This window comes from Pyxicephalus adspersus, chromosome 1, assembly GCF_032062135.1.
Source record: "Pyxicephalus adspersus chromosome 1, UCB_Pads_2.0, whole genome shotgun sequence".
NCBI lineage: Eukaryota > Metazoa > Chordata > Amphibia > Anura > Pyxicephalidae > Pyxicephalus > Pyxicephalus adspersus.
In genome coordinates this window covers 88188964-88214065 of record NC_092858.1, presented here as the reverse complement: position 1 = coordinate 88214065, position 25102 = coordinate 88188964, and the positions used below count along the sequence as shown (strand labels likewise).

At 36.6% G+C, this 25102-nt stretch overlaps 1 protein-coding gene across 1 annotated transcript in view; it reads left to right on the top strand.

Moving 5' to 3' along the window:
- The window catches only part of VMP1 (vacuole membrane protein 1), a 98258-nt gene that overhangs the window by 40428 nt on the left and 32728 nt on the right, over positions 1-25102 (top strand). Inside the window, exons 7-8 of the mRNA XM_072417305.1 lie at positions 821-988; positions 3449-3580. Coding sequence (XP_072273406.1) covers positions 821-988; positions 3449-3580 — 300 coding nt within the window. The remainder of the gene's footprint in view (positions 1-820; positions 989-3448; positions 3581-25102) is intronic.

Genomic DNA, 25102 nt, shown 5'->3' with positions numbered 1-25102 from the left:
GAACACCTTGATTATTATCATTATATGTATATAAAAAAAAGTGATGAATCTGAAAAACATTCACCATACTTTCACTGATTGTAAATCAATTCACTTACCTCTAGCAATAAAAGAGTTAGGGGAAATACAAAAAATAAAGTTTGTTAAAGGATTGGCATGTAATATAGGTAAATTTGGAAAATCCCACTATGAGCATAAAGTAAACTTCACTGAGGAAAATTTGTTTTGATGCAAGTTTTTAATGACCCTCCCAACCCAACAGAAGGTCAACCTTCCGGATACTGGTAGCTGCTTGTTGCTTCTGGTCTTTAGGCATAGTAATTGGGATTACTGTGCATTAACTCGATGATATCAATGATATTGCGGGAACTCGCAATAAGGGACAAATCAAATAGGCCGGATCCAACAATAAATAACTGGGGGGGGGGGGCACGTGAGGCTGGACTGGAATACTGGCTAAGCCTTATCCGGCCTAAAGGCCGCAGTTTGCCTACCTCTGTGTTATAGCTTCCCGCAAAAGAGATTTCCAAAAAAGGTTAGCTGTAGATTAGTTTTTTTGTTGGTGGTTAAATTCTAAATTTGTTTATCAGTATTTAGTCCGTTTAGATTGGATGTTTTAGGGTAAAGGGGTTCTTTTTTAGCTGATGGAACAGAATATGTTGGTAATAGAATGTTTACATGCTTGGGGAATGGAAGGGTTTACTTTAAATTAGGTATGCAGATGTGATCATGTTTGATAGAATTTTATTCAGTGTCCATGTATACAAAAATAAAAAGATGCTGAACATTATGTTATAATCTGTAACTTTCTTTTTACCAGGGTCCACACATAGCTTCTGTGACACTTGCTGCTTATGAATGTAATTCGGTCAACTTTCCTGAACCTCCTTATCCAGATGAAATTATATGCCCAGACGAAGAATCTGTAGAAGGTGCCATTTCATTATGGACCATCATATCAAAAGTCAGGCTGGAGGCCTGCATGTGGGTGAGTGTAATGAAAGTTAAGATGACACTTGGGCTACTATTTACCATCCTATTAGAGAGTTGATCAGTAAAACTAAAAATCCCCACAAAATATGATGTTTTAGTGCAATAGTGGAACAATGCTTGTTTTTTTCCCATTGGGGTCTAAAACAGTATATAAGTAGACATTTATGGCAGTCCTGTTATTTACTTGGAGATTACAAACCCTCTTTTTTGCTACCAGGGAATCCCTGGGGATATTTGAATCTTGCCTAAACCTCCCTTCTATTAAAGCAATGGAAAAATCCATTTTTCTCTTTCTGTAATAATAGGAAGTGAAATCTACTTTGTGTGAGTTGCTATTGCTTGTTGCTCTGGTATGCTAATCTGGTCTCCTGTATTTGCACTCAATGTACCCATTAATATTTTTCCTCCTATAAAATGAGCAGCTTTAGGTTGTGTGTGTGTGTGTGTGTGGTTGTGTGTGTGTGTGTGCGTGCGCGCGCACACACACAATTGGGTCCATAAATATTTGGACAGAGACAACTTTTTTCTAATTTTGGTTCTGTACATTACCACAATTAATTTTAAATAAAACAACTCAGGTGCAGTAGAACTGCAGACTTCAAGCTTTAATTCAGTGTGTTGAAAAAAAAGATTGCATACAAATGTGCCTTTATTTACACAATCACGCAGAAGATGTTGCTGTGAACAGACAACATGCGGTCAGAGGAGCTCTCCATGCAGGTGAAACAAGCCATCCTTAAGCTGCAAAAACAGAAAAAAACCCATCTGAGAAATTGCTACAATATTAGGAGTGGCACAATCTACAGTTTGGTACATCATGAGAACGAAACAAAGCACTGGTGAACTCAGCAACGCCAAAAGACCTGGACGTCCATGGAAGGCAACAGTGGTGGATGATCGCAGAATAATTTCCATGGTGAAGAGAAACCCCTTCACAACAGCCAACCAAGTGAACAACACTCTCTAGGAAGTAGGCGTATCGATATCCAAGTCTACCATAAAGAGAAGACTGCATGAAAGTAAATACAGAGAGTGCACTGCAAGGTGCAAGTCACTCATAAGCCTCAAGAATAGAAAGGCTAGATTGGACTTTGCTCAAAAACATCTAAAAAACCCAGCACAGTTTTGGAAAAACATTCTTTGGACAGATGAAACCAAGATCAACCTTTACCAGAATGATGGCAAGAAAAAAGTATGAAGAAGGCTTTGAACAGCTCATGATCCAAAGCATACCACATCATCTGTAAAACATGGCGGAGGCAGTGTGATGGCCTGGGCGTGCATGGCTGCCAGTGGCACTGGGACACTAGTGTTTATCCATGATGTGACACAGGACAGAAGCAGCAGATTAAATTCTGAGGTGTTCAAAGACATACTGTCTGCTCAAATCCAGCTAAATGCAGTCACATTGATTGGGAGGCGTTTTATAATACAGACGGACAATGACCCAAAACATACAGCCAAAGCAACCCAGGAGTTTATTAAAGCAAAGAAGTGGAATATTCTTGAATGGCCAAGTCAGTCACCTGAACTGAACCCAATTGAGCATGCATTTCACTTGTTGAAGACTAAACTTCGGACAGAAAGGCCCACAAACAAACAGAAACTGAAAGCCGCTGCAGTAAAGGCGTGGCAGAGCATTAAAAAGGAGGTTTCAAGGGTTTTCAACCAAATATTAGAAATGAACATTTTATTTTCAGCTTTTAGTCTTTTTTTTTGTCCTATTACTTTTTGGACCCTGAAATGAAGTGATTGTGTTAAAAAAAGGCTTTATTTCCTCACTTTTTTATGCAATCTTTTTGTTCAACCCACTGAATTAACGCTGAAAGTCTGAAGTTCAACTGCATCTGAGTTGTTTCATTTAAAATTAATTGTGGTAATGTAAAGAACCAAAATTATAAAAAAGTTGTCTGTCCAAATATTATTGGACCCAATAATATATATATATATATATATATATATATATATATATATATACTTTTTGTTTTATTTAGTCAGTAGGGCTAGACATAAAATTATTATTATTATTATATATATTATATAATATATTATTATATTTTAAATGCGACAACTTGCTAGTTAGGGTTCATATAGATAGTAGTAGTTTAGAGTGTTTATTTTAGAGGGGTTTAAATACAGAAGTAGATCTTTGTATATTTTGGGGACCATTCTCTCCTAGACTGACAGTGGGGGAAAATCCAAAACTTGGAGTTGTAACTAGAATCTTTCAATGGGCTCATGTTCCAGTGACAACTGTCCCATCTTTACTGTTGGGTCAACCAGGCAGGACATTCTGGCAGGGGTTTACAATGAAAAACTTTCCTTATTGTTGATTGTCTTTCAGAATAATTTGATTAGTGTATATAGATGTGTGTCTCATCTTGAATATTTTCAAGAATCTATTGTAATTATGGTTTATGTTTTGTATCATTTTGGCTTCTCTTCATTACTCCAGGGTGCTGGCACTGCCATTGGAGAGCTGCCACCATACTTCATGGCTAGAGCTGCCCGTCTGTCAGGAGCAGAACCTGATGATGAGGAATATGAAGAATTCGAGGAGATGCTGGAACATGCTCAGACAGCACAGGTGGGGAATGGCACTTATTTATCTAATTCTCTAATCCTACATATCTTTTTGTGGTTGAATGGCAGAACATTCCTAAAGAAGTCATGTTAATATGCTCACCTATATTTGTGGTCTCTTTCAAATATGTTTCGCAATATTCTTTATGGTTTTATTGGTTTCTTTACTTATTTGATAAGGTATAATCTGTTTTAATCCACACAAATAAATTTACTTTTGCAATCTTGAAGTGCCCATGGGCTACAGCTCATGGTGCCAAACATATATTATTCCATTCAGACTTGGAATTGCAAAAACTTTCTTTGAAATGCATGTTTTTTTTCAATATACTAAGTAATGCATTGAGGTGCCATACATTTAGAATTACATCCCAATGCACAATAAAAGTAGACCATGCTTAATGTGCTGTGTTTTTGATATGTTGCTAAGTGTTTGCAGCTCATACCGAATAGGCTATCGTAATAATAATAAAAAAAATCTATTGCCTAAAAATATTACATGTTCATTGATGCACCATAACTGACTACAAAGATGTAAGTGCAGCGATTAACATTGTTTAGACAATTTTCAGGCGATCTAATTGAGCAATTATCAAAACATAAGAGAATTCTTGGTTCATCTGCTCATATGATAACCAATGCTGCATTGATTCACAGGGATTAGGTGGTGGTACCTATTCACATACAACCACTAAAAGAAGTGGATGTTCATTGTGAGTGAAGTTCTGAATCCCTAGGGTTTGGCCAGATGCTTGTATGCAAAAAGGGGTGCCACATCAGTAAAAGTACTTTGACCAGGTCCTGCTTAAATTAGATGGTATTGAATATTGACAGTTATACAGTAGTCTGTAGGAACCTTTCAAGAAGGAAAACAGAAATTGAACACAGACTTTCATATATTTAGTGCCAATGTGCAAGTTGCTACATTAAGTGTGCAATTGAAGTGGCTTGTTAGTATCTGCAGTGCTAAAGCAAAACTGCATGCCATTGTAAACATCACATGTATCCTATTTCAAAACCAACCTTGTGTTGTCCCAGGATTTGAATGTACACATGAAATACATAGAAATTTACATGTATGCATGTCCAAGATACCATGTATATTCTGCCATTAAGGTTGTCTTGCATAGATGTCCATGACTGGTTGTGTTCTTCCAGGGTGGATTGTAGTTCCCTTTTTCCTCTAAGCTATTCATAAAGAGGTGTAAAGTGACCATTAAACCCTGATTTATGATGGCTTTTATAAGGCTGTAGCTGGCAACAGGTCTTAGGCTTTTTCAAAAGGTACTTATGCTAAAACTATTTAAAGTCTTCTAAACAATCTTTTGAGACTTGGCTTTAAGGAGATTCTGACCTCGTGTTAGCTTTTTGGTACAATCACAGTTACTTTATCCATATGGAAATATTCTTTGTTCTCATATGCATTGTCTTTGTTTGCTTGTGTTATTTTTTTTTTCATCTTTCCGTGCATTTCTGCTTCTTTGCCAAGTACTTTACACTTTGCATTCTGCTGCATTACATCTGCCAAATGTAAAATGACTCGATGCTTGCATCTCTCTGCCAACATGATATGTGTTAGTGGCTACATGCACTGGGCCAGTGCCAGCTTTGTCTGCAATATCCCTTTTGTCCTGTTTACTTCCACACTAGATTACAGGATCACTATGACACAATGTCTTTTGTCTGCATTTTACATTTAAAATGAGGCTTTTGGGAAGAAAAGCAATAGTGTTAAAGGAACACATCCTGTCTGATTTTTAATGTTTTTCTTAGCCGGTAATATATTATACTTCAGTAAAAGTCTGCCTAACAGTAAATCTTAAAGATATAGTTGATTTAGACAGTACCCAAATTCAGACTGCAATCATGAGGTCATCTGCATTATGATGGAGGCAGACCTACCAGGATTATCATGGCAAAGATGTACAGAGAGCCATGTATAAATTATTGAACAATAAGTTTTTCAACTGAAGAAGGCCTTCAGAGTAATGATATTTAAATACAATTTCCTGTTCACTTGGCTGGATTTTTTACTGTAAAGTTTATGGATTTTAAAACTAATCTTTTCTTCTCCAGTCTTTACTATCCAATGCTTGCCCTTTTTCATTACATTGTCATTCATTTTATCTCAGTTCTAAAACTAAGAACAGTTAAAAGTGTGGCACAGACCAATCCTTTAATTGACAGAAACTCACTAACAAGAGTATTGCTAAATGAGAACACTTACCTGTTTCTTTGGCTAGGCTCCCCTGTTGGGTAAAATGTTGACGAATCCCCCTCGTAGAGGGAGCATTGTTGGAACAATGACTCTGGTACATCCAGCAAAGGAAAAACTTCCTAAAAGCTGCCGGGATTTCTTCTTAGCAATTCTGTCTCTAGATACAGTGCAATTAGTTTTGTGACAAGGAATTAGGTTTGTGGGCCAGCAAAGCAATTCAGGACAATAGCTGGAACCCGCTGGATATGAGGTATTGTATTGCGTAGTATATTGACAGGATTTAGGGAGAATAGTTATATGTTGCACACGGCCATTATATCCTCCTTACTCTTACAACCTCATGTAACCACAAGTTTCAAAGTTTCACAAAACTTCTTCCTCTGACACCATGGTAATGATACTAAGCCATGTCAGTAGGTGATTACGGGAAAATAGGAATGCGTTATTATACATAATAATGGCCACGACAAGGATGCATTTGAGGTGCTTACAGATGGAAATCTTTGCCAACTGGCAGTCCAGGGAGGCTTTATATAAAGTTTATATTTCCTTCTTAAACCTTCTAAAGGGTTAGCTGAGATGTTCAAGGTCCCTCTATGATTCACAGGTGTAGCACCTTGAAAAAAAAAAAAAAAAAAAAAGAGAGAGAACAGAAAAGGTGCCCCCTTTTAATTATTTCCCATACTTTCACTTTCTGTAAGCACATTGACAATTTTACACTGTATTGCAAAGCAGTGGAGCCTTCATTGGGTTAGACTGCCACCTACACCTCTTTAAATATGAGTGATGCTGTGGGGATTTCAACTGGGTAATGTAAAGAAAGATTCAAATATAATTACTATTATTTAAATTACGTTTATTTTACAATTATTTTTTTCTGCAGTTCCACTTTAAGCCACTGATGCATACTGAAAAAGTATAATGCTTACATTAGAAACGAGTCATTTCTTCATTCACTTTTCTGTATTCCAGAAACATTCTTATTCTTTACATATCTTATTCAGTGATATTACTACTAATATGTGAAGTACCGTATTTTTCGCCGTATAAGACGCTCCGGAAAATAAGACGCACCCAATTTTAAAGGAGGAAAATCTAGAAAAAAAAAATTCTGAAAGATTATTCCCCTTCTGATCACTCATGTGCCATTCAAATTCCCTTTCTGATCACTCTGTGCCTTTCAAATTCCCTTTCTGATCACTCTGTGTCATTCAAAATTCCCTTCTGATCACTCTGTGTCATTCAAATTTCCCTTCTGATCACTCTGTGCTTTTTTTCCACTGTACGGCAGTTAGGACAGGGAACAGCAGGTGGCGCTGTGCCGGCTTCTTTCGCTCTGCTTTACAGACAGGAGAAGACACGCGCTGGCAGAGGAGAGAAGAGACAGACGCTACATGCAGCCAGAGACACACGCAGGATCGGGTATCGGGTGAGTATATTATTTTAATTATTTTATAACACATTTGTCGTATAGGACGCACTAACTCCCCCCCCCCCCCCCCCTTTTGGGGAAGAAAAAGTGTGTCTTATACGGCAAAAAATACGGTATGTGGGGTAATTTATGAGCATGAAAACATGTAAGGTTGTTGCTCACATAGATTCTGCAGAAAGTAATATGAATTGGAAATTAACATTATTGGACTATCTTGCAGGGCCCAATCTCGGCCAAAGTGGAAAGATTTTAAACTGTTCATCATTGGAATGCAATAAAAATTGCAATGTGGAAAAAAAGAAAAAAAACTGAATTTGTTATAGCGTAGATGTAGAATTTCTATTGTATGTTAATTATTAGTTGGACGGCATTAGGGGGACAAATTTGGACACAATATTTTTTTTGAAAATAATGCTCCCTTTCTTGTGAAAAAGAAGGATTTGTGGTTGGTTTTGAGTGCATTTGCAGTCACTGAAAACCAAAACAGACAACCGTGTCAGTTATGCAAAAATATGAGACAGATTTTCACTCAAAAGACAAATCAAATTTAGATGCGGACTTGGAACAGGGGAATTTATGAATCAATCTGTGACCTCACAGTAAATTTTGTCTCATGACTTCTCATTGATCCGGGTTTTGAACTTCCTTTCTGTACAGCAACCAAGCATGACTAACGTTGATAATACTGCAGATGTTGCAGAAAATAGTGTTAGGATTTGGTACTTACACAACTTGTGCATTTTCCTAAAATGAAAAAGGAATTGGTCAGTAATCTGAACATTTGCAAAATAAGTTGTATGTTTTTAGGTGTTAAGTATATGCAGTTTGGAAGAAAAACGAGATGTTAGTACCTATCTGCTGCGCACAGTCCAAAAATGTTTACACTGTAAATCGAATGTTGATTATACAGTAAAAAGTGAAAAAAAAATAGGATTGCTTGCTGAGGGAAGGCAAGAATGGGGTCTTCTGAAAACATCACATTGTTGAAGATTACAAGAAATACAACAGGTTGATGACTGTTTAGTAGAGTTCACCTACAACTAGGAACTTATGTACATGTGTTTAGAGATGAAAAGCTTTTTGTATAGAGTGTAGGTTCAGACTGGGTTTTATGGAAAATGGAGCAGAACTGCCACACCTCAAGATTTGCTACGCACTTTGTCATGGTCGTCCTGGAAAAAACTAACAAATAAACAGCTTGTGACGAAAAAGTACAATATATATTACGCACAGCTACCGCGTACTAAGAGAAAAGTGCCTTTGAATGTAGTGTGCACAGTGAATCATTAAATAAGTAAACATACTTTCCTTAAAGGAAAAGGTTAGGAACACACATTTGTTTTCTTTCTGACAGTTTTTTCTTTATACTAAATAAAAGAAGAAGAATTCAGTTGGTGTAAAAGTAGAAAGAGAATAAGGGAAGGGAAACTCACAGCGCCCACACAATAGGATAGGCCATGGCTGCTGTGCTTATAGTTAAAATGCAACTGTTACAAGCCATATAGTGTTCTGATCTGTGCTGCACGTAGGTCAAAAGGTTTAAAGTGCACAGCTCCCCCATAAGCTACAAACTTTTCAGCAATGTAGGTTGCAGGTCCACTTATTACACCCCCATTCTGCTGAAGAGCCAAAGGCAGTCGCTTCTCTTGCCTATACCCCAGCTCGGCTCTGAGGCTGACCACTCTATGTGGATAATAGACCCAATAAATTAATTCATTTTATCAGGTCTCATGCCCTTTATTTATTTTTTCTATTGTCACACTTATGTTTACCAACTTCTAATCATAAATGACAATGACAGGACAGAGGTGGTTTGGTTCACTTTTTATTTACATGGTTATCAAAAAAAAAGAATGGGGCTGACGTGCTGGACCGCGACCACATCATGTATCAACTTTTACATGTAAACCTGTACCAATACATTGTTTATCCAGGACAAACTGGATACCTTTTTAGCATCTTGAAGGTTTTCCAAACTTCTGTGCCTGTCACTTTTCCTGGACAGCCTGCCTGTATGTAAATATGGAAATATATATGAATAAAGGCATGTGGAAGAAAAAATAATTTTTTCAGTCAAAGCTATTCATACATGTACTGTATGTAGGATTATAAGACTGGTAACGGTCTTTGTTAATTATGTAAAGATAAATTAAGACTTATGCACATGGGATCAATATTCTTGTCCCAACATCAGTTTGGGAACTGCTCTAAGTATGTGAAATCCAGTTGTTACACTGGGGTAATACATTCTTGCATTTTTTCTAAGGTTGACTGATCTTGAATAAAGCAAATTTTACAAGTATACTTTACTGCCTTGAGCACTGGGTCATTAATCCTAAATCAATAATTGTTATATCATCTATAAGCAGGACTGTCCAACAGCCAGGCCAGGGTTTTCATACAACATAGGCCTGATTTATGAAAGCTCTCCAAGGCTGGAGAGAATACACTTTCAGAAGTGAAGCTGGGTGATACAGAAAACATGGAATGGATTTTTTAAAATATTTTGCTATATTTAACGTTTTGAATCCTGGACAAGATCCATTCAAGGTTTGCTGGATCACCCAGCTTCACTTCTTCACCTTGGAGAGCTTTCATAAATCAGGGCCTTATACTTTGTAAACCACACCTACATTTATTGTGCAATTTTCTCAAATTTACTAATAAATGTATAGATCCTGGCCCCCAAGAAATGAAGTTGGTTAATCTAGATCTATACATGGGAAGAGGTAACTTTGTTGTATACAAGTGAGTTATTATATCCTTAAAACATAAATTTCCCATTGAGGCATTATTTGGTTTCTATTATGTGTTTTCTCCTTTTTTATGCTTTGTATATGATCATAGCATTTGCATTGAATAAGTTAGTATTTTCTTACTACCTTTTTTAAAGTAATAAATTGTTATACCTAGTGTACATGGGATTGTTTTTGTGTACTTGTTTAACCAAGGGTTACAACACATATATTGTTGAATGAGCTCTATGATTTATTAAAATTGTGCTCAAACTGTTATTATTTCTAAAGCATGCTTTATAGGAAATACAGCATTTGGTTTGATGAAGCTTTGTGGGCTTTTTTGGATTATAAATAGAGTAACAAGTCATATTGATTACTTGGTAGATTTTTTTTTGGTACATTTATATTTTCATGTAATTGATTTTTCATGGAAGGAATTGGATTACACATTTATCTCTTTGATAATATCTGCTGGGGTTCAGTCCGCAGCCAGTACACTAGATGGGTTAATCCTACCGTCTGCCCTAGTTCCTTCTGTAACCCTGTTCTCCAAATGAAATTGTAGTGATCCTAATGACTAAGAGGCCATGCACTCCCTGGGTGTCAGTTGCTGTCAGGACCTGTTTTTGACTCTGCTGAACCTATTCTGGTTATGGTTTGTCTGGCCCATCACATGACTTCTCTGAAAATTCCCCCTCCTCTCTATTTCCAGTAAACTGTTTGAACAGGAGTGACTCAGAGTGAAACCATCTTTCCTTGTAACCACAAAGCTTGTTAAAGAATTTGTCAACGTGGACTCTAGAGGGCTCATGTTTAAATGAGCTGGAGCTGCTGTGGCTTACACTTTTGTTAGGAGACCCATCTTGTGATCGGTAATCAGACGAGCCTTACGTGTCTGGAGAGTCCCAACTCCCTGTAGGCCAACTGACTGCTCATAAGCACACATCCTTCTAGTGTTTCCTAAAGGTAGTGTGTAGTCAGCTCATCTTTCCCATCATTTGTTTTACAGTTAGGACATTATGAACCAAACAGCAGAAAGCCTGTTTCATCACCACACCCAGCTTCAGCTTACTACAGACTACATCTTTTACTTTTCCCACCCATCACATCAGCAGAATGAGATGTAACCATTACGTAATGGTATAATGTTCACAGAGGTTCGGTCACACTGAGTAAATTGCTCCAACTTAATTTGGTGCTAACGTTACATGTAGAAGCCTAATTGGAAAAGCTCTATTACAGCCCCGTACAAAAAATACTGTGAGTTGAGATCGATGTGGATTATGCTGCACCTGACCCATACTCATGATACGCTTTAATGGTAAAGTCGGGAGGTGGAGGAAAGGAGCAGTTGACATTACTGTTTGTAAGGTTGTGTCAACCTATTGGAAAGTTATACAGTAAAACTGCCATGTGAGCAGTGCACATATTTACTTCCGTACTGAGGGATGCATATGTACCATCAGCCAACTCAGAGTGTAGTGCTGCTTTCTAAAGAAACAATGTAGGTGGCGCCACACCACAGAATATAGTAAATGAAGACAAAATACATACATGGTAATCCTAACAATATACTACTGGATTATAAAGAAGTATGGATTGAAAAAGAATATATTTAAAGGTAAAAATGGTAGAGAACACAACATCAAAAAAGTGTAAAAACACAATAGCAGATTGATCATAATCCAAAAAGTTAATTTTAGCATAACATGCTAGTGACCCAGAGTGAAAACCTGATAAATAGCTGAACTTTTATGTGAATATCAAGTGCTGTGACCTGTGATCAGTATTGGTAATTTCCTCTACAGTCATGTGATATCACTTTTTACCTGAGTCACGTTAGATGTCATTCCACCAGAGCCAACTGCCTGAATGCAAGTTTTCCTGTGCAGTTGTCATTACATTTCAAGGGTAACCCAGGGCTGCATTACACTGATATTGTATTACATTTCAATCTTTTAAAATGACTTTCCTGATATCTTCACCACATTTCCGGTATCTTACCGATGGGTTAGTCCTGTGTAACAGTCTTTAAAAGTCCCAAATACATTTACTGCATGATGCACAAACATTATAAAGTAAGCTAAAACTTTTTACCTTACCTGAATAAGACAAACCCACCTTTATTTGTGGGACATGTAATGCCCCTTCCTGATACTGCAGCTCACAATGGGAGGGATTCAGCAGCAACAACAATTCTGTAAATCCAGAACGCCATGGGCAGGGCTGAATGTGTCTATACAAGATGTAGGGTTTGAATCAGCAGTGCCATCAGTGAATCAGCAATGCCGTCTCATCCCAAATGTAGCGCTAGAATAAACCACTTACATGACAACTCTGCTGCATTGAGGAGCAGTGCAGTATTGTCGCCACATCATCATAAGAAGCTACATTAGTCAGACTTCACTGGCAGACTGACCAGGTATTTTCTGACATTTTCAGGAAACTAAAATCTTAATGCTGACTACTTAGTAGTCCCGTTTAGCACAATAGTGCTCCTCCAGGGCACCCACCAGAGAACCAAATGTATTTAATAGGCTTTAGGAATTTAAGAGATGATGAACCCTGTGACAGCTTATTTCCTTAGTCCTCAGGGGAATATTGTCAGGTATCAGCAGGGCAGCGTGCCACACATTGGTCTGACCTCCAGCTATGAAGATATCTAACATTTGGAGCAAGCTACTGTACCTGGTGTTCTAGGCTGGTAGCCCTGTGTGAGGTGGGGGCCAGACATTATCTTATTTGAATTTAAGAAGGGTTATCACTCCATGATGTGCAACTCTTGTCAAAATACAAGAATTGTGTGTACTCCTATGGGAAGCTTTGTGCTTTTTTTTCCAGATCTGTGCAGTAATCTAGTGTAAATCTTTTCCTGCTAAAGTTTCCTGTAATCAAGAACAATTTCTACTGCTTTCACCTTGTACTAGATGTCTGGACTTGTATCTGCCCTCTCTTGTAGTTTTCTGCAGGCACCCTGTAGTGGGTGGGTCTGCTGCATCCCTCCCATATCTATGCTCTGCACAGTACAGTGGGGGTTTCACCACTACTTTTACAAGGTAATCTCTGGTTTTGCAAAGGCATTTAGTGCTTACAAAGTTGTTAATGTCTTTTTGAGGAATATATGTAAATAGTTTTTAAAGTGTTGGGTTCAGCAGTAACATGTACAAGAACAGGTGCTCCTTTTTGGAAAATTTGCCCTCACATTTTTCTTCTTGTAAAAATGTAAAACTTTGGATTTTCATGTCTTGATAACAATATTCACAATAACAAATAAACTAGATGAGTATCCCAAGTATGTCCAATGGGGACACAGACTACAATAATGACTTGAAAGGGGTTCTAATCTTTCCCTTCATCGTCCAGAAACATACTTTAGCCTATTTTTTTGCATGTTTTAAAAATATCCAAACTCTGACTGTCTTATCTTTTAAAACAAACAAACTGAGGATCTTTTAAACAATATGAATAGTATTTATATGTCTTTTCTTCCCTATCTTAAACACTTTTATGTGAAGTTTTTTATACTTGAAGTGAGTGTGGAGCATGGTGTTCCTTAGTGCCATTATTCTTATTTAGTTTGAAGAATCTGACCCAATATATACACCCATTTAGAATATTTACCTGCATAACACGGTTGTAGATGACTGCAGAGAAAAGTACACAAGGTACATTCATTAACATTTCATTAGTTTAGTTCCAGGATCTGAAAAGCTTAGAATGAGTCAGCAAGAGTTAAATGCATTCAGCTGTCTCCAGTGACAATAGAAATTATGAGTATTACTGACAGGTTGTCATTTGTTAAACCTCTGAACGTTGGCTTTAGAGTGAATGCAGTTTTATCTGCATTGTTCTGTTATCCTGTGCACCTGTTGTATTCACAGTTATGAAGTGCTAAAATCTCGGATTTTACCTGCTGATCTCTATTGTCATCTAAGTTCATAGTGGTTTGAATATTCTGTTTCCTCTAGAAAAATCTGTTTTAACTTTTTCATATAATTTACAACAACCTATCCTCACCCAGGATAGGTTTTAACCATTGGCCTTAACATGAATATGACATATTATTGGGCATACATCACTGAGACACGGTGAATGATAACGGGGTTCACATAAATGCTAGCTCAGTGACCCTTTGCTAAAGCATATTTATCACAATTAGTTGCTATATTGTTGGCTTTTTTTATCTTTTTTTTTTTTTTCTGTGACATTTGTAGTCTCCACTGGGAAAGTGTGTGATAGGGTGAAAATGCAGGACAGCAATTTGGGTGATGCGGACAGATGGTTGGCACATGAAACAGGAAGTTACTTATTGTATAAACCAAACTTTTCTTCTTCTTCTTCAGTCTTGGATAGAAAAGTGGGAGAGAGAAAAGAGAATTTTTTTCCTCTTAGATAGTTGTCGCCAAAACAGAAGTTCTAAATCTTCCACGCTCTGTCCAAATGAAAAAAAAAATTTTTAAACATGTTAAAGCTTACATGAGATTTTAGTGATGAGGTTTATGTATATGCTTTGTGTACCTTGCAAATTTCATGTTCATTCATGGTTTTAAACAACCAACAGCTGGGTCTATCTAACTTAACCTCTCCCACCTCAACCCCTCCCATCCTAAACTACATCTTGACTATATATATATATATATATATATATATATATATATATATATATGTATTGTGTGTGTTACTAGCATTTGTATTACCTTCATAATTATTAGGTTGCTGCAGATGTGCATGGAATTGTAGGCCTGAACTTAAATAAATGGTTTAAAATATATATGTTCAGTCTAAATAAACCCACCTATTAATTTTCCTCTTTCACAGTCCCTACTAAAGCACATCAACACTTTGGCTAGGCAGATGTCACTAGTATTTGTTGTATTAATGGGAAAAGCATATGCAAGAATTCATTGATATTTACTGTTTTGCAATAATGAGTCTTCCAACATCATCCCAGTCTCTGTTCACTGTACCTAACATTTTTCTAATGGTTTAATCGAACAAACAGAAGATTTAGATCCTTTCTGTTACTTACTTATTAGCGTCATTCAAACAAAATTTATCTTTGCCACATAAGTCTTATCTTTCCCACAATTAAAATCCATACTTTATTAAGATAGACCACAAAATAAAAAACCTAAAAAATGCTAATGATCGTAAGAGTATTCATCTTCCAGATGTGAAATGATCGAAGTAAATATCAGGGAGGAGGTGGCGTTGCCTCTAGATATTAGGTGGGTTATAGTGAAAACCTGTGTATAACAGCTGTATTTAGCAGTTCTGAAAAGGACACCATAGAACCAACTCTGGGCGATCAGTGAGATATTTTAAATGGAACTGGTTTTACTTCAAGGCAACCTACAACGGATGTTTTGGTACTGTGTGGATTTAATTTTGGTACTGCGCACAAGCTAATTCAATTATCTTGGCAAAAACAGTCAATATCTGTTGTATTACACCAGCATCCTTTAAAATCCAATTTTGTTTGGGGTGGGTTTAGCCTTTAAAGGAGGAAATAGTCTAGATATAAATTGCATGTGAGTATAATTACTGCCAGAATATTTGCACTTTGGCTTTGAGTTAACAAATCAGCTCTTCGCTGCTCTTGTTAATTTTCTTATGAAGGTGTTTTGTGGATGGAGGTGATGGTTCATGGTTTGATAGAACTGCAGAAAGCCTGCAAGCTTCACTGTCATTGTGTCCATCGTTATTTAGCGATTGTGCATCTTTTGTGATTTATCCCTAGTTATACTAGTAATATGAGCTCGAGTACATCTTTCATATGTATAAACTTTATAGTGTCCAAAGCACAATAAGGTTATCGTTGAAAATTGTTATTTTCTGCTGTAGATTAATGTAGAATATTCTTACTTTGACATTTTCCTCATGGTGCTTTTTTTTCTGAATGGAAATGATCATTCAGCATTCTTGAACAGTAATATATGTGACTATCAGAGATAGCTTTTATACTGTACCAATAAACCAGTGCTTTATTATTTATGAACAGTCTAATGTTTGCTCTGGGGATGTGTCAGAAAGGGTGATAGTGGGGACTTGACCAGGAAATTAAATATTCAAGACATGATGGTAGATGTGCTTTTTTTCTTGATCGTCGTAAAAAGTTGAGGTTTTAAATTGTGTGGAAAATCTACTATTAAAAAAATCACGTTAAGTACATCACTCCTATATATTGTAGCTTAAAAAAAAGCCTTAGATATGTAGAGATTTGATTTGTCTTCCAAACACCAGGATACTGAAATAATTAGCCTACATTTCGGTGTTCTCTAGACTCATAAAACCCACTACGAGGGGACTACAAGGATGTCTGAGAAGCATTGAGTCATCTCATTCAATACGAAAACATTTAGACACTTCAACCTCAGTTTTTATAGCTTAATTGATGCCTAGGATAGGGGGATGCATATGCTAGACATGGTTTTATGCTCTCCATCTGTGCAGGCTATAAGCAAGTTGTTTGCTGCATCACTGTCTGCTCGGTCACATTCAGTAGTATGGCTGTGACCTCACTGATAGTATTCTCAGCCCTCAAACCGTCCTGTCTAGTCTAGGTCCCAGACAGTGCCCAGTGAGAAAAGGATCGCACATAAATAAAAATGACAGAAGATTACAAAGATGACCTTACTGTGAGCTTTACAAGGAGTTTCTCTATAACTTCCATATTTTGAACATTTAAATGCAAACCAGCATTTAAAAGTAAGAGTAAAAGAGTAACCGCAAACAGAATTGTGCAAATTTATTGTTACAGGATTTGAGCCATATACCCAGCCTAAAATGGTTCAAAACTTATTAGCACCTTTTATTGTAGAACATGGAAAGTTTGCCAAATTTTGTGTGGTAGTGCTTGGATTGATGTCTGAGGTGGATGTGGATTTTATTACTCTTAGTGGGATAAACTTATTTTTTGGCTGAGATTGGGATATTGGCTACACAAGTACATCCCAATTCCTGATCATTTTAAAATAGTCTCCAGCAGGACAGTAAAACAGAAAAAAGCATCCCTAGCTACAATACTCGCCTCTACGATGCCACCCCTATGATGCCCATATTAATAAGAAGGAAGCACTGGGGACACTCAAAACCATGAGAGAAATAAAGTGTACATGCAACGTGGTGGTAAAAACATTAAATAGCAGCACCAATCCTTCTCGCCTCATTAAAATCTATTTGCTAAACCTACATCTTAAATATTCTAATTTGAAAAAAAAAAACTTGAGGAATTAATTTACTAAAGTAGTAGAACATGTGTACTAATAAAAAGTTGTGCTGACTTTATTCATCAGTCATGTGCAAGCAAACATTATAGATTCATGTGTTTGTGTATTCCTTCTTTTTTGTGAAGATGCAGGTGTATTTGTGTTTATATGGGATTCGTGTATATCCAATGTATATGGGTTCTATGCCTTAGAATTATTTATTGTCATTAAAACACACAGAAAAGAAAAATTTCAGTTAATGTCAGATTTAAAGGATTTTTAGACATTGCTGTTGATGCTACATTTCTAATGTTCAAATTAACTAGCAACCTTCAGTTTAGAAGAGTCAAAATGTAGCATTTTGGACTTTTTTCTATGGCAATGCAAAGGCAGCACATGAGGGTGAACAGATTTATGGCCAGAACTTTTGCCATCACTGGAAAATACAAAATAAAAACAAAAAGAAATCAAATTTCAAGCAGAATACAAGAAATGTATTGGTTCATTTTAAAGTAGAATTGTATTTTTATTTAATCACCTCCACTCCAACTTCATTTTTTTAAAATAATTTGCTTACCTTTTTTTTCCTGGGGACTTCTGGCCAGTCATATGACGTTGTCATATCTTCTCCCTGTGGCGACCGTGGGCGGTCTTCAATACTGTAAAGAGCAGAGCTGATGTTAGGACTATGACTGGTATTCTATGAAATGAGTAACGTTCCTTTTGCACATTTATAATGTGGCAATTTGAGAATCCGTTGATGTGTTCATAACTATTCATATGCTTGTCAGATTCTGATTTTATTACTCATTAAAAAAGTGAAAATAACAGACCTCTTTGTATTGTTCAACTGAAATGTCACATTTGTAGAAAACCCACTTAAACGTTCCCCCTGCTTCAGCTTTTCCATAAAGAAACAACGATTCACAATTAACAAGTATGTTCCTTAGATATACTTTGCAAGACATTGGGCTTTAGAAGCTTTGAAGTTGCAGTGGACAAACTATATTACATCTAAACCAGCAGACAGTAATAAATTTGATTTGTAAATGTTTGATGATTTAGTACTTCAAATTAGCAGCAAGAGTGTTGAAGCAATTTTAAAAACGCTTGGCAATATCGGTCTAAACTCTCATGTGGAATAAAAGTGTGAACCCAGGATTTCAGGCACATGTCTATCCTTTTTCTCTTGCAGTGTGCTTTTACTTGCCCTATATGGATGCAGAAAAACAAATTGGTGGTGCTAAACACATGCATACAGCAGTCAAGGTTTTTTGGGTTTTTTTTTCAGTTGGGTAGAGTTGGGTAATGCTTGCAACTCTCTCAAACCTGTATTGCTTTGTCTCCCAACTTTTTCTCCAGGATAGGAAATTAGATGGAGGGGATACAGATAACAACTTATTACAAAATAAAAGTTATATCTTCAAATAGTTTCTATAGCCTTTCATTTTAAAGGATCTTTGGTCTCTGTAACCGTTTACTTTCTAACAAAAGTATCATTTTTGCATGTGACATGACAACAGCAACTCCCTTTCAACTTTATGGAGTTCTTCACTAGTTTGAAATTACAGGTCAGAGAATTGCTTTTTTTCCAGTTTGTTTGTGCTCTAATGTTATTTGATTATTATTAAATAAAAAATAATGTCCATGCTTTACTGCGTTACATGTCTTTGACTTCCTCCCTGATCCATCACCACCTGTCCTCTCCATTCAGAATGACACTTACATCATCCTTCTCATTTCCTGTGAGTCCAGCCTAATGTTGACACACCTGCCTGGAGGAATGGCTTCTGCGGGCTGGGCTCACAATACCCCAGAACAGAACAGTACTTCTCCTAATGCCATGTTTTGTCCATGGGGAATGGCTACCCAATCACCACTAAGAACAAAGAAGAAATGTCAATGACATCACTAGTAGATTACAGGAAAAGGATATTAATAGAGGTGTTTTGCTTAATAAAAAATATCCTGGGTGTAGAGAGAGGTACAGGGTTCAGAGTTTTCCTTAAAAAAAATTTTGTCATGAGATAACTAACACTGGCACAATACTTGATTGTTTTCAAAATAATAAATGTTATTAATTAATTTTATTAGTTATTAATTAAATAGGTGGTAAACAAAGTGTATTTTTGCCAAATTTGTGGTGTGTGTGTTTGAGCTTCTTTCGCTATCCTTTGTTATTTTTCATTTATATATGTTTGTCATTCCTTATATTTTATTCATGTGGTCACTTTATTGTTTCTGTTGCTGGGTTTTCCTTAAAAAAAAACAAAAAAAAAAAAACCTTCAGCTGCTCTTCCGTATCTGCAACCACTGCTGTCTATCACTTGTGTACAAGAAATATTGTACAGTTTGGCTGGAGCCCAACAATTCTTTCCTGTTATGGTGCCCAAATCCCTTCCTTCATCCTGGATATTTATTGCGTCTGGGCAGTTGGTCACTTGTACAGGAACAGGTGTGCGATGTTTGCAGTACTTACCCTAATGGCCATTATTTTTACAGATTATTGTTGTTGAATTTCATCCATCTTTACTTTAGTGATCTAAGGAATGTTCATTGTTGCAAAGTTTCCTTTGTAACAATGATGCAGTTTCCAGTGTCTAGAAAGTCATTTTTGAATTTGTATACTGACTATATTTTTTCAGTATGTAATGGAAAACACAGTTATAAGGAAATATGTCTTGGTGAATGGATTAAATGTCTATTTATAATGTATTATAATATGACCAGTTTGCTTGGATTTCCCATAGGAAAATACTTTTCATTATTTAGTAGTAAAAAATACTATTATACAGGTACACATTTGTTGTGCTCCTTACCTTGTCCTACTGTCTGCTTTTTTTTCCATCTTTACTATGCTTGTTATTTTTTGAATCAAGACATGCTTAGTGCATTGTGTTAACTTGTTTATTTTATATAGGCTGTCAGGGCACCAGAATGGAAGTAAAGTGTGTATGCACCTACAGTATTTTTTCTTCCTAATAAAAGAGTGTTACGATGGACTATGGACGATGGATGCTATAGGTGTGTTGTCAAGTTTGGCATGTAGAATGAATGGCATATCAAGGCACCAGAGCACATCACTGCAACCAAATGCTTACAAGAAGAATGGGTTAAAAAGCTGCTAACAATAACACAAAAGGGTCCCCTCTGTGGAAATGATTCTGTATCTTTACAAGTTTTTTGTTTTAATGATTATATTGGTGTGATATTAGCTAGTTGTATAAAATCTACTTTTACTGGGGAAGTATCTTATCTCCTTTGATTTTAATATGTGTTTCATGCAATAAGATTTAAATTTACCCTTTTCCAGAACAATGCAACCCAGGGTAGATAAAGTCCTGCATTTTCTTCTGTACATCAGAGTTTAGCAGTTTCACACCTCTCACAATTTTGTGGCATCTGAAAAGCCATAGGCCATTTTGATCTTGTATGTTTCACAGCATATACCGTATATAAACCTTAAATGATCATCTATCTTTAGTAGTGGATGAAATGAATCTCCTGATTTGCTCAGTTCATGGCTGCTGCAGCACTTTGTAACCTATAAACCTGAAGCGATCTGTAGTAATTTAAGTTTGTTTCATGCTCACATCCTGCAATCAGGAACATTTTATTCCACTGAGCTAATCATTTTCTATGCAATGGAGGCAGCAGACAACATTTTACTGCTTGACCACAGACAGCCTTTATCCAGCAGGCATGTTTGATTCCTTTGTACTGTCTTGGGGAAGGCAGTAGAAATGAAATATTGTCCATTTCATTTTTTGAATACTTGGAGCATTTGTATAAGGGAAAGTATTTTCATAAGCCCTGGTAACTTCAAGTTTAACCATTAGAAGCAATATCCCAAAAATGAAGTAGTGGAATAAGTATAGGGAAAAAATAAACTACTATTTGTATTTTTCCCATTTTCTTTAGTAGCAGTTTGTGGGTTTTAACCACTGCTTGGTATAAAAGATCTTTGTACACGTGAACAGGCCAGCCTCACACAACGCGATAGGGTAATTTCCCAGAACACTTATTTTATCGGCCAAACTTTTGGCTGATTTCTGGTTTGAACACGAAGCTCCCTTTCAGGAAATCTGACCATTAGTTTTCCTATGTCATAACTGTGTTTATTAATGACATTTTTTTTACTGACAGTCTCTATCCAAGTTAACAAGAAACTGACTAATCTTAAAAACAAAGGATTTATTCCACTGTTGTATGTAAACACTTGGGCTCCATTGTCCCCCAAAAGTATTGTCCCATTCAGGTTCATTGGTTATACATGCTGTTAAGATGTATAGTCCTTGGGGTCTTTTCAAGGCCCAACAGCTTTGATGGACTGAATGCTTAGCTTGTTCCTGCAGATACTACTCTTTATAGTTTTTCACCAAACTTCTAGTTATTTATGCAATATTTTAAAAAGAAAACGACAAAAGATATACTTATATATTATAGATATATTATTCAGTAAAAACTTATTCCCAGGCAAACACCTAAGTATACAAAAATATAGGATCCTTGTTTTACCTGACTTGGATCTCAGTCCATCAACATTTTACCATTCTGCTTGCCAAAGGGAAAGAACTTGAACATTCTGGAGTTTCACTTTCACATTCAGGTCTTCACCTCACCTCCACCCAGGAATTGGGCAATGAAGCAGTAATCTTACAATCACACCTCTCATTTTGCTGTCTTTTGCTATGTACCACGCCTCATCTGGTTGGCTCTTGGTGCTCCTCTTATGAGCACCCGTGCAGGGACTGTAGGAGGCTAATACCGTGTTAAATTTAGGTACTTGTGCTTCTCTAAAATAAAAAAGTAAGCATTCAAAAATGTGTCAAATCATTAGCATCTGCAGCATTTGACTTTGTTTTTGCAGAGCGTTGTGGGTTTTTTTAAAATACTCGGGATTTTTTTTTGTTTAAACCAGTTTTGGAAATGGTAGTGTAAAAAGTAGTTTGTGTACAGTTGTTAAAGTAGGGCTTCAGAAAGCAGTTCCTATGTGTTCAGCTTTGTGAAAAAAAAATCCAATATGGATTTCTTGATTTCTATATTTGCTGAACCTACTACTGCTGAAGCTGTTAGTTTGTGTTCTGCAGAACAGGCATTTGAGAAGTTAGACCTACCCATTGACTGTCCAAGAAAAGTAAGTTCAAGAAGGAGAGCTCCATTGGTTCTCTAACAAGTTCTTGACACACAACAATGTCTCCATCAAGTTTGAATGAACTCCTGCAGCTTGTGAGGCCTTATTTACATGACTGAATACCAACATGTGTTGCAGGATAGGTTCAGGGGAAAGACTGCTATGTAAGACAGTATTCGTTGTAGGATATTTTCAGTTTACATCTAAAGTTAACAAAGGCGGAAAAATGATTTTTTAGGGAGCTCTCGTTGCCTTCAAGTACAACACTAGTGCCCATACTAGCATAAAAAAACCAGCATGCAATTGTTTTTAAGCACACAGCCACACAAACTTTGGAATTCAACATTCCAACCAGCATTATCAGCCTGCCTGCTTAACTACAGAATTCCACCTGTCCCATCACTCTCTGTCTTACTCCACATTCATAAAGTGATTTACTTCCTAGCAAAACAATGTTGCTGCTTCAATTCCACCCACACAATGTGCATAGAAAAAGGGTTCATAGGGGGTGTACTTCTGATTGTCTACAAAACCTCAGTTGTCTTCCTAATCTAAATACTGTTGTGCAGTGTTCTATAGAGTGTTGTCATTTTTTAATTTGTGAGTTTAAAGGTTTATAGACAACTATAACACTGGTCAACAAAAATTTTTTGCCAAACAGATTAAAGTCATTTTGGGTTATGTTTGATTCACAGATTCTAAATATGGTATTGGTTTTGCTAGATTGGCTCTAGTTTAAGAAAAAATTACCTCAATAATAACCTCATAGAAAACTAATGAACCTTGAAAATTAAGGAGAATTAAACTAGATATGCCTACGTATACAAAATAAAATGTTTGAAATACTTAATGTCAGTATATTCTATATTCAGTATATTTACAGAACTAATCACATCCTAAAGTCATTGAAAAACTCTGTATGATTTCCTTTTATGCTGATGATAAGGACAATCACGTTGAAGGCTCCAGCAGTATTCTGCTATCATTTGTCCCATCTGCCCTGATACCTTTCTTCCATCACCTTTATATCTTGATGGAACCTCTCCCCTTGTTCCTTACTAAAATCGCCAAGATTTTCTGGATATTTTTGCAAATTGCAATGGAGATAGTGTACCTTTTATGCTCAAACCCATTACATTACAGGCAATGTAAGTAAAAATACTTTTTTTTGGCCAAGTAAAATACTTTTTACATTACTTCCTTTTCCGTAATTTCTTCCTTTTCCATAAAAGTTTGATTATATGCTTAATGCTCTAGTTTGCAGTTGACCAGTGTTTCTCAACCTTTTTTAACATAGGGTTATCCTAAAAAGTAACCTTCAGGTCTTCAGGGAATTCCTACTTTAATTACTATATCCACAGCTCACAGTACATTGGTATTCGGTAAGCAGAATACATCTTACATTGCTGGCCTTTTGGAAGAATATAACCCTTATAAATAGCAAAAAAAATTATTGGTGTCAGCTAAACTGACCTAAACAGTCCAAATTGCTGGTGGTATTCCCAAGTGTGGCTCGGGGTTATTGTTCAGTACCAAAAGCAGTAATCCTGAGCCACACTCTGGGTGGAATTGCAAGGGAGTTTTAAAACTTACCTCGTCCCCATGTGCTTACGGCGTCCTCCAGCCATGCCTGGCATCTGCTTCCCCTGGCCATGCCTGGCCAGCATCTGTGTCCCCAGTGTGCAAACGTTGGGGACGCAGATGCCGGGCGGGGCCATGCAAGTGTGCGGCTTAAGGGCAAGACAGGGCGGGAAATTAAAAATAGTATTTACAAATGTACCGCTTTGACATTTAAAAATAATTAGTATTCCTACGACATTTACATCTTTATGACTTTTGAGGGCTTTGCCATGAAACACCATATTTTTAGTCGAGGTGTATAGTATAGGAGTACCAGGCAGAAGTAGAATGAAAAGGAGAAAGACAGCAGGTAGGGAGGGTGATCTCCAGGCGTTCAACATGATAGTTCATTATACAATTTAACTTCTGTGGTTTTTATTGATCAATACTTTAGCTCCCAAAAAGTAAAATAGGAAAATAGGTTGGACTGGATATTTGGGAATTCCTTTGATATGTTTAATAAATAGCATTTGTATTGCAGAATTTTGAATAATAACCTTAGTCACTGAATGAAATATTGAGTACACATGAACCTATAATGGACCATCCCTTGTTTGGGACGTATGAAACAATGTTTTCACATGCCTATGGCACCGTAAATGGAAGAAACTTGTGGTATTAATAATAATTTAGCTACTGATGAGCCTTTGTACCACCTTATCAAGGCCTTACTTTGGAGTTTCAAGCTATATCTTGTTTGATAAATGCCTAAACAGAAAATTGGGAACCCCACCTATTAGGAATGCAGGTAGCAATAAATACACAACTTTCTAGTGACCTGAGAAAGGTCTTCCAGGATTTTATTGCTGTCTGTATCCCCATTAGTAGGATCACCAGTTTCTTGTCTAGCTGATGGTAATATGAGAGAATAGGACATGAGCAAAAATCTTTTCAGCAGGAGACCTACAGACTGTGAATCTATCCAAACCTTAAAACATGTGTCTGGGGTTGTCCTTTAAAGGGTATTGCTTTAAGTTTGTTGAAATGCTTTAAGAAATTTGCTTTAAAATAACAATGAGCTTGGTAGAAAAGGTTTTACTTCTTATCATTTTGTTGTTAATATGGTCAAAATTTGTTATTGTGAGTGGATGCACAGAATGCAGCTATTGCATGGCCACTCGTAGGGCTCTTTTTATAAAATAGAGAATCTGACATACCCTAGTGAGAATCAATGAA